Below are 10,553 nucleotides of genomic sequence, written 5' to 3' on the forward strand. Positions count from 1 at the left end.
AGGAATGCAATTTCTTACAGCATCAGGGTTGAGGTCAACGACAAAGTGTTTACTTGGTATAGATACCTTCAATATCAATTAATAATCGACATTTTTTAAATCCCATTAGCTTTAGTAGTCAGGTCCCCTGCAACATCAGGGTTGAGGAGTTGGAATCCAAATTTTTTATTGAACAATGTCGCAAACTTTCTTTATCGATTAAAAAAACTACCCAAAATTACGCAGTTAGGTTACCTGCCAAATTTCATGGTTTTGAGTCAACGGGAAGTACCCTAGAGGTTTTCTTGATACACACGACAGACAGAGAGATAGACAACAAAGTGACCCTATAAGAGTTCCGTTTTTCATTTTGAGGTACGAAACCCTAGAAAACGTAGGATCGGCATTCCGAACCAGTGGTAAATTTTTCTGACCATCCAAAAACACTTTGAAGTTTACCTAAAAGTTTACAGGAATAAAAATTTATCATTGTATTCCATTCCATTTCATTCTATTCCATTCTGTTCAAAGATAAATAGATAATAAAAATATTTGTCACCGAAACAATAATTTACGATACATCGACCAATATCAATTTTACTGATGACAATCTGACTATTACCAAAGTGAACGACTACTATAATATCTATTATATACGACTAACATAATATGTATTATAAATTGTGTGCCGTTTGCATTCTCACTAAGTTCTCATTAAGTTTGTTTTATTTGGTTAAACTTTCTGGCATTTATATTGTTATGACGTTTAATTGGCAAACAGTCTGTTTATTGGCTGAAACTCAAAAATTCAGCCAATCACAACAAAGAAAATATTGTAATAATGATTGATGCAGCTTTCTGTAATTGAAAACAAAATATTTGACATTAACTTGAATGTGACAGTGTTTTCCGAATAGGGTTGCCAGAGGCCCCGTATTTTACTGATTACCCCGTATTTCAGGATACAGAAACCTGTAATTATGAAAATAAAATACGGGGCAAATAAAACTAAATATTTTTAGGGTTCCGTAACTCAAAAGCAAAAAAGATATAGGATCACTTCGTTGTCTGTCAGTCTGTCAGTCTTTCCGTCTGTCCGTCTGTCCATCTGTCCTTCTATCCGTCTGTCATGTGTTCATGAACAAATATTAGTATTTTCAATTTTCAAAGTAAGATAACTACATATATCAAGTGGGTTATCATATGAAAGGGCTTTACCTGTTCATTCTAAAACAGATTTTTATTTATTTTTATGCATATTTTTTTAATGCATAACAGTTTTTGATTTCTCGAGTAAAATGTCGGAAAAAATACCCGAATACGGAACCCTCGGTGCGTGGGTCTGACTCGCACTTGGCCGGTTTTTTACAAATTCAGCAAGAGCTGGCTGGCGAAATCAAACACTGACGTTATGTCCAGTAGAAAGAATATTTTCCTTTTGCGGCAATGCGTAGACGAAACCCACTCGATATTGATCATGGTCGTAGCCAAGGCGGCGGGGCTTGGTTTGAGGATGTAAGCCTTTTTTTATACAAGTTAGCCCGTGACTTTAATCTTTTCTAGTGGTAAGTGATGATGCAGTCTAATTTCTTGGCCGTTAGGGCCATACTAACCATATAACTAGCCATGACCGAAGCCTCCCACCAGACCAGAAATTTCGAAATGGCGACTGCGCCTGGGAAGCCGTCAAAAACCTAAGCCTACTCACTCAGCCTACTAAGCTCACTGCGCTCGCGCTTTTTTATTGTTGTATTTTATCTCACTGTCAAATTGAAAGGCGAAATTCCACTAACCAGGTAATTAGCCCATAAAGTTGAGCGAATGTTTTTTTCCTCATGACAGGATTCAGTTCCGGCCCTAATAAAACCTCTCCCGCAATCGATTCCTGGCTACGGCCATAGTATTGATACTGTGAAGGTGGAATTACAAATTAAATGTAATTTTAAGTTGAAATGAGAAGATTGTATGCATGAAATGTATAACATTTTGCTTTACAACACTAAGAGTTTTTAAAAGCTATTTAAATAAATAAATCTTTTATTTAAAACCACATTGCAAACACAGTTCACCAGTCAAGATACGGCAACATACAGAGAAAAAATACAAAACTTATAAATAAGCTGAAATATCTAAATAGGCTTTCCATGCATTTCAGAGAGAAACACCGCCTATATATATATTATTCAAATACTTCAAAATTTCAAATTTCTTCAAATCTAAACCCCGTATTTTTGATGGTGGTAGCCTGTAAATCAAAAAGAGCCAGGTGGCAACCCTACTTCGACCTAGACAGAATGAAAAATTGTTTTCATTACTCGGTATGCCTACTGCCATAGTGTGACAGAAAGTGTGACGGTAGTTGTGACCTCTGATTGGCCGACTCTCTTTCACTATTTGCTAAAATTGATGATTGCAACAACAATTTTTTCTTCTTTGTAATCGAAAACAGAACACGGACGTCAAACAGGTTGACTAATTGCAATCATTTCTGACCGGCTAACATTGTTCCGCTAGTGGCTCAAACTCACTGTCGCAGCAAGAACATGGTAAATTCAGCCAATCACAGCAATTTGAAATTTGGTTATCACAAATGTACCGATCTAGGAACCGAGAATGCACGAACCAGGGCAGATAGAGATAAGAACAATAATATCATACGTAGGAAATCGACGGGGGATCGTTGGCAAGGATAGCCTTAATTAAATCATTATCACCACTATATCATCTTTCAAATCTAAAAAATCGGACAGTTTGAGTCATACATTTTTTTTCACTCGTCTGGCTTTACACAGATTAGGAGCCATACATATTATTATATTATGATTTTAGATTAGGTATCTCTGCACTCGGCAAACAATCTGTTGCCATACCTCCATAAATCTATGAATACAACAGCGATCGAATATAGTCGTACGCGCAATTTCCTATATGATTTAAGAGATTTATGCCTCGTAAATGTTTCCGTGATTGGCATTGTTCGCTGCTAACGGCTAATAAACGTCGGATTTTTAATTTATTGGCTGCATGTTTGTTTAATTTCCCGCGAGCACCTCACTTGAAAGGAAAAGCTGTGTAAAATTATATATTTATAGTGAACTTCTCAGGTAACCCTAAATATGCGGATGTTTAGAGCTTTATCAAGCTTTAAGAATTCAGTTTTATGAACTACTAGCTGATGCCCGCGCCTTCGTCCATGTGATTTTAAGTTTTTTATAAATCCCGTGACGTCTCTTTGATTTTATATGATGATATAATAATCATTATTTACTTAGCCCTGTGTGACCGGAGAAAAGGACATGCGGGCAGAGCAGTGCTCGTCCTATGATCGAAGACCGTTCCGGGGAAGATTCTATACATGGGTACCTTATGTAGATGGTAAGTGATTATCTCAAGAAGAAGAACTCTAGAACAAGTGGTGAGCGCTGTGGTCTTATAAGTGGCAGGTAACGGGTCCCGGTGGGGCTATTTGGACATTTGTAATTTCTAAATTGTCTCTGGTCTGGTCCGGTGGGAGGCTTCGGCCTTGGCTTGGCTTGATTTAACGTTCCGGTACGTTGCTGTAAAACCCAATAGGGGTATGAGTTTAATAAAAAAAACTATATCTCTTCACAGTTAGCCCACTTCCATCTTAGACAGCATCATCACTTACTATCAGATGAAATCAAGGGCTAACTTGTAAAAGATTTTTTTTAAAGACTACACCAACATGTTGGGCCGATTTCAGCCGTACCTCAAAAGGAAAAAAGGAACCCTTATAGGATCACTTTGTTGTTAGTCTGTCAGCCTGTCTGTACGTCTGTCTGTTGTGTCTGTCAAGATAACCTATAGGTATTTCACGCTGACTTATAATCATAAAAAGCCTTATAGCTCAAATAATGGAAAAAATCGTGATTTTGTGATTTCGCCATAAAAAAATTAAAATGTGTTCACGAAAGATTGAATTTACTACATCACATATAGATGGCGCAGTTCGTCATTAACTTGCAGTATTCTACATTAAAATGTAGTATCTTGTACAATAGTACGGAGTCCCTCGCGTGCCAGTCCGACTTGACGGGTTCTTCTTTCTTTACCAGGCGACTCACCATGCTTGTTAAACTGTAGACCCCTGGGTCAGCAGTTCTACGCTTCGCTGTCGTTAGTGGCGGATGGGTCTCCGTGCACCAAGCCGGGTTATCGAGCCATCTGCGTGCAAGGGAGCTGTAAGGCCAGTATACAATATTATCTATTTTTTTACATTTACCTCCTTATAGACCTCATGGTGTTTCCATTGAAGACGAGACGAGAGAAGTGGAGTAGAGACGTATAGGAATAGAGCAATGGTGGTAGAATCTTCTCATTTGTCGTTACGCTCTTGGCATAGCGGTTATAGTCGTCATAGCAGTGCTGTGGCAAGTTATGATTGCGTCTCCATTCCTCTACAATACTACTAGTATTAATTAGGTATATTATGTTATTGCGTTATAGTTAAGTCTACTTTTTAACCCCCGACCAAAAAAGAGGGGTGTTATAAGTTGGACGTGTGTATCTGTGTATCTGTCTGTGGCATCGTAGCTCCTAAACTAATGAACCGATTTTAATTTAGTTTTTTTTTGTTTGAAAGGTGGCTTGATCGAGAGTGTTCTTAGCCATAATTCAAGAAAATCGGTTTAGCCGTTTGAAAGTTATCAGCACTTTTCTATTTATTACTGTAACCTCCACTTGTCGGGGGTGTTATAACTACACTTGTTACTAAGCTATTGTTCTGATCGCGATTTGCGATTGATTTGGCTGTTATGTTACTCATTGTTGGTTATGAACTATGAAGTAACTCATGCTAGACCGTGCTGCTAATGGTAAAATTACAACAGTCCGTATGTGACCTAATGTAAATCATGCTTAGGCCCATTGTTGAAGCACTCTACAACTTATTCTTAGAAATGTAAATAATGGGCAGTAAATTACTTAGGGAATTGAGCAGAAATTGTGTCTAAGCTGTCATAAATATAGAGGGTCAATAACAGTCAACTCACGCATCGTTGCGAGTACAATACTGAAGTGTGAACTGTAATGCGATATGTGATGGGTTAACTGAATTCATGTAGAATCTAGATTGTTAACAAAAACGTTTTTTTTTTGAAAAACGTGCTAACATCCCATGAAAACTCTTTGATTTTCCGAGACAAAAAGTGTCCATCCTCGGGATGCTACTATCTCTGTACCAAATTTTGAATGGGCCGTGAAAAGCTAGCAGACAGACAGACACACTTTTACATTAATTATAATATTAGTATGGAATGGATTGAATTAAAAAAAAAGATTCCGACGAATTGGGAACCTCCTCCTTTTTTAGAAGTCGGTTAAAATCGCAGATCTAAACATAAATAAAACATCCTTGCATAGCTAACAAATACCTACACTACAAAACCACAAATCAAAACCACAAGTAACGATTTTGAAAATTACTGTGGTTTGTAATCAATTTTCCATCATATTGTATTGATGTACCTTTCAGCTACTATGGCGGAGATAATAATTTGGCAATCATTTTATACTTCTTAGGGTTCCGTACCTCAAAAGAAAAAAAGGAAACCTGATAGGACCACTTTGTTGTCTGTCTGTCCGTTCTGTCTGTCGTGGCTGTCAAGAAAACCCATAGGGTACTTTCCGTTGACCTAGAATCATGAAATTTGGTAAGTAGGTCTTATAGCACAAGTAACGGAAAAAATCCCAGAACTGTGAATAAGTGGTAATCACGAAAAAAATTAAAATGTATTCACGAAAAAATTAAACTTACTAAATCACATATACCTACTTAGATAGCGCAGTACGTCATTAACTTGCAGTGTTCTACATAAAAGTGTTAGGTACCCCTTGTACGGAACCCTTCAAATGTGAGTCTGACTCGCACTTGACCGATTTTTTGGTATGATTCATGAAGCGTGGTTGTATTATAAACAAAATTTCTCACGTAGTTTATTAAAAACATTTAATTGCCAATTTCAATAAGACTTTTCATAAGAAAATTTTATGGTAAACTAAAAGATCGTGGTGAGTATTTTTAATAGTATTAAAATAATAAGCCATTTTCATTAGAAAATTATGGCTAGGTACTTAGTAAATAATTTCAAAGGGTTTCAAATTTCAATGTTGCTATAAAAATAACCACGTACTTAGGTTGTGCTGGGGGTTAAAGCTCCCGTCAAAGCCTTCTTAAGTACTTGTAAGCGCCTTTGGATTTATGGTGAAGTTTAGAGTGGCTTAGGTCTAGGTCCGCAGGTGTTTTGGCATGGTTTTTTAAAATTTAGATTAATAGGTACCTAGTACCTACATTTTATAATTAGTCTGAAATTCCTTCACCATTCATTGCAGAGCTTTGAAAGGTTGAACAAATTAATTTCCCACCCCTTGAAAGTAAAACCTTATTCGACATTCTCTTGGCCCTCAGTAATGGGACAAACAAACTAAAATATAGGTAATTATCGTAGTGGGTAATATAAGATATGCGTGCGAATTACATTGTGTTGAGGCAATTGCGATTAATTTACCCGGCTCATTGTGTCAGCCTATACCGCGAAATCGATCGCTGGTTGATCATATTCTATTGGCTACAGATAATAAAATGTGTAATTTACGGCTGTTTTGACAGTTATGACATCTACTTGGGTCTAATTTTTTTATTGTCTAGGCATATTATAACGTCTGGGGCTTATTAGGATAGCGCCACAGAAAATTAGTGTAAAATTTTGTTAGGTTATTGAACCCTGAAGCACCTATTTAAATAGGTGCTTCTAGGTTCAATGGTCCTGAATATTACAAACTAGACGATTCCTGTGATTTCCTCCGCGTGGATTTAAGTTTTAAAAATCCCATAGGAACTCTTAGACTTTCCGGAGTTATAGTATGTCTGTCTCCGTGAACTTGCTATGTCTATGCCGAACATCAAAGTTGGGGTTGTGAGAGGTAACAGACAAACAGACAGACTGATTTTAGTATTTATAATATTATTTTCTTAAAGATGACAGATGACACAGATGTAATCATTTCTGAATAAAGAAGCTGTGAATGGATAGTTTGGTTTGCAGACCTGCCCTCATCGACAGGATAGGGCCTATTTGTTTGATTACGAACTCCTAATTAATGTTAAAAAATAAAAACGTAATTAGTTAACTATTATGCTATTCACCTTTTATTTCCAATGTTCTCGTCGTTCTACGAGTAATATCCTTTCTCTGAAAGGATCTAAAGGCATCTTCTTTGAAAGGAAGTCTAGCTATAGGATCTTTTCAAAAAATCTTGAAAGACACTAAGTTTAGAGACGTAGGCTTCGTGCGTGAATTCATAAATATGAACAAAGACATTTAGATATTATGTACCTTTTTTTGCATTATTCTCTTCTAGGTCTTGAGTATTATGGGTCCTTCCTTTGCTCTATAAAGTGTTGAATAGATGCAACTTAGTAAAGCCAAGGAGAGACGTCTCGTAATCGTAAATTATTGAAAATACTGCTATTGATGGTTACTAGTATGTGATAATGTTTCGTCGGCATATGTTTATTGCTCATTTAACACTTGACTAGGTCACGTATCTTCACAACTAGCTTTTAGTGTTTTGCGATTCATTTGTTCTCAGCAGTAATTGGCATATTTAAACCAACGTTAAAATATGCCAATCAATTAAGAGATTCAGAAGATTAAATCAACAAATCAGCCTTGCAGCGTCCAGAGCTTGATGCCCCCGAACACCACATAAGGTCTTTTCTCACCCACCCACTTCCCGTCACCTTTTTCTGGTTAGTTCGTTAGTCCAGCGGGCTAGAGGTCATCTTACCGTACCCTTGTTGATACAGGGTTTCCATTTTCCACTAATATACACATCCGTATGACTATATATATATATGCTGTAACCAGAACACTTGCAAAAACTTAGCATTATTATTATTCTACCTAAATACAATCCAATGCCAATAACAATTTGCATTATTTGTACTTTTAGTATTTTTTAAACCCGCAATGTATAGCGTGCAAAACCAGAGTCAATGCCCCAGCTACAACGAGGCATTAACCCCGAGTGGCCTACCTATGCAACGTTAGTTGAACTCTAGCGTCAGTCAGATGATTTATTTACCATACTCTTAAAAATACAGGTTTTCTTTTTAGCGTGTTTTTGTGCTATCTTATCAGTAATCATCATATCACTTGCCTTCATTTTTGCTAGCGTTCTGGTTACACCTGTATATTTGTTATCTTTGGGCCCTATTGATGTACCTAATAACACAGATTAAAATTTACTTCGTAATAGGTTCTGGTAACCTTTCAGCGGGCGTAATAAGAACACAATTAAATTCCTTACGTAATTAAGCACCTACATAACATCAAAAAGGTTATTCATATAAACATTTATTAACACCTATCATTACCTAAACCTTAGAAACACGGTTGGAATAGTAATTATGATTGACTCACCTCGTAAATTTAGCGTGGTGGCGCCACCTATGAACTCAGCCTTATTCGGCTCTAGAATTGCTTTTATTTGCAAATAGTTACCAATTTGAAGTTGTTTACTGAATGGCTGTATGGTAATCGGGCGGCGCGTAAAAGGGCTTTAAGGATAGGTATTCGATGTTTATAACCTCAGGACGCAAATGTAACAATCCTATGGTATTACCACTATTACGGTATTCATTCACGATTGAAATTATTTATTGAGCTATCAGTGATATCTACGCGTAAATTGTAGGTTGGAATAAAATATAAGGTTTTGTGGTCAGAGCCTACTAAATCTATGGCAACAGAGTCGTGCCGCCTAGTTAACCTTGAATCCTGTTTTAGGCATATAAATCTTCTAGTTCGCTTTATCCATACACCCTTGGTTACAGAATGGGACATTACAAAGGGATTTCGTTGGGGCCTGATGTGGAAACATTGAGCGGCTTAATGATTACCTAGCGAACGCCAAAGAGTATCTTCAGTTATAAAATAATATTTTATTACTGATGGAAAATAAACTTCGTTAGACGCGGAGTTGTATATGAAAAAACTAGCTATGAATAGATTTAGGTTTTTGAAAATCCTGTCGGATCTCTTTAGTTTTCCGGGATAAAAGTAGCCTATGTCACTCTCCAGGTCTTTAACCATACCTACCCCTGCAAAAAATCACGTCGATTCGTTGCTCCGTTGCGACATGATTGAAAGACAAACCAATAAACAGACACACTTTCGCATTTATAACATGGGTGGGGTAGCTAAAGTTATGGTGTAGGTATTGCAATACCGTTAATCTATAAAATAGTACTATGGATTATGGAACTAAAGTAAAATATGTGGAAAATCAGTTACGTAAAGTAAAAGTAATCTAAAGGTTCCAATATAAAATTAATTTTAACGTAATCTTTAACCATTAAAAATGTAGATAAATCTGGTAATTTTCTGATAGTGTTGGAGTCAAGTCGAGGCCAAGTCTTTCCTCGATAGATTATAACTAAACAAGTTGTGATGCGTGGAGAGATTGAGGTGAAACTATCCATTATAATTGCGGATGACGCCGGCGCCTGGCCTCGCTATCACACATCATTGATTACAGCCTGGAGCCCTATTCTGGGAGTAAATATATTTGAAAATTTCTTTAGTTCAAAGGTATGCATTAAAACAAAAGAACACGGTGTTGAAAGATACCGTGATAACCGAGGGTTATTAGTTCTACTTTAGATTATGTGATAAAAAAGGTTGATATTTTAATATTAGCTGTAGACATTGAAGCACAGAGGAGTAACGAGTTTAATGATTGGTAGGTATAGGTACTATCTAAATGTCCAGGACCAAATTAAAATAATTTCCAATTTTTTTCTTACTTTGTCTCTTATGCGATGACACTTAGCACATTTGTTGTTGAGACTTGCGCGAAGCTCTCTGATATAGCACATCAACGTAGACGGTTACAATAAGGTGGCGAGTGAGTCACATTGCAACGTATGTTGGGCTAATATTAGTTTTTATAATTTTGAATTTGAATGTTTAAAACTTTGTAGTTTGTTGATTTGTAGTCCAGAAACATAAGTACCTATTGAGATAGTGCGAAAATGCACTCGCCCATTACCTCCCGATTTGGAGAAAATCGTATGCACAAGAATTTGTGATTGCTCCACTGTGAATACAATGCGAAGTCCTGGATTTTATAGGAGATGAATTTAAAATGAACTTAGCTCAGCTATTGGAATACAGTACCTAACTAATTACCTTGAAATATACTAACCAGTTATTTGATACTTTGTTGATTAATTCATTGTTGAAATATTAATAAAACTACTCCTAATAGGTACTCTGCAACAAAAATAATGTCCAGTTCCTTAATGCTTGCTTCTTGTTATATTCGTAGGGACGAGATTGACACCCCCAACTGTGAAGAATTTTGGTAGGTAGCAGTTATAAGTCGATTACAAAAAGCATATCTAAACTAGTGCCCGCTCGCGGCGTAGTTGTGGCGCCCATAGAAGTGTCAAAAAGTTCGACCAATTTCATTGTTTACATTATAAATAGAACCTGAGCAAAGTTCCACTTTCTAGGTCCAAAGTTTTAGTCTGGGCGTTGGGGAGATGA

The 10,553-nt window shown here is 36.7% G+C and overlaps 1 protein-coding gene across 2 annotated transcripts in view; it reads left to right on the forward strand.

Annotated features, from left to right (window-relative positions):
- The window catches only part of LOC123876016 (thrombospondin type-1 domain-containing protein 4-like), a 100,595-nt gene that overhangs the window by 57,068 nt on the left and 32,974 nt on the right, over window positions 1–10,553 (forward strand). For both annotated transcript variants that reach the window (XM_045922156.1, XM_045922157.1), the window contains exons 6-7: window positions 3,252–3,354; window positions 4,056–4,186. In XM_045922156.1, coding sequence (XP_045778112.1) covers window positions 3,252–3,354; window positions 4,056–4,186 — 234 coding nt within the window. The remainder of the gene's footprint in view (window positions 1–3,251; window positions 3,355–4,055; window positions 4,187–10,553) is intronic.

This window comes from Maniola jurtina, chromosome 20, assembly GCF_905333055.1.
Source record: "Maniola jurtina chromosome 20, ilManJurt1.1, whole genome shotgun sequence".
Classification (NCBI taxonomy): Eukaryota; Metazoa; Arthropoda; class Insecta; order Lepidoptera; family Nymphalidae; genus Maniola; species Maniola jurtina.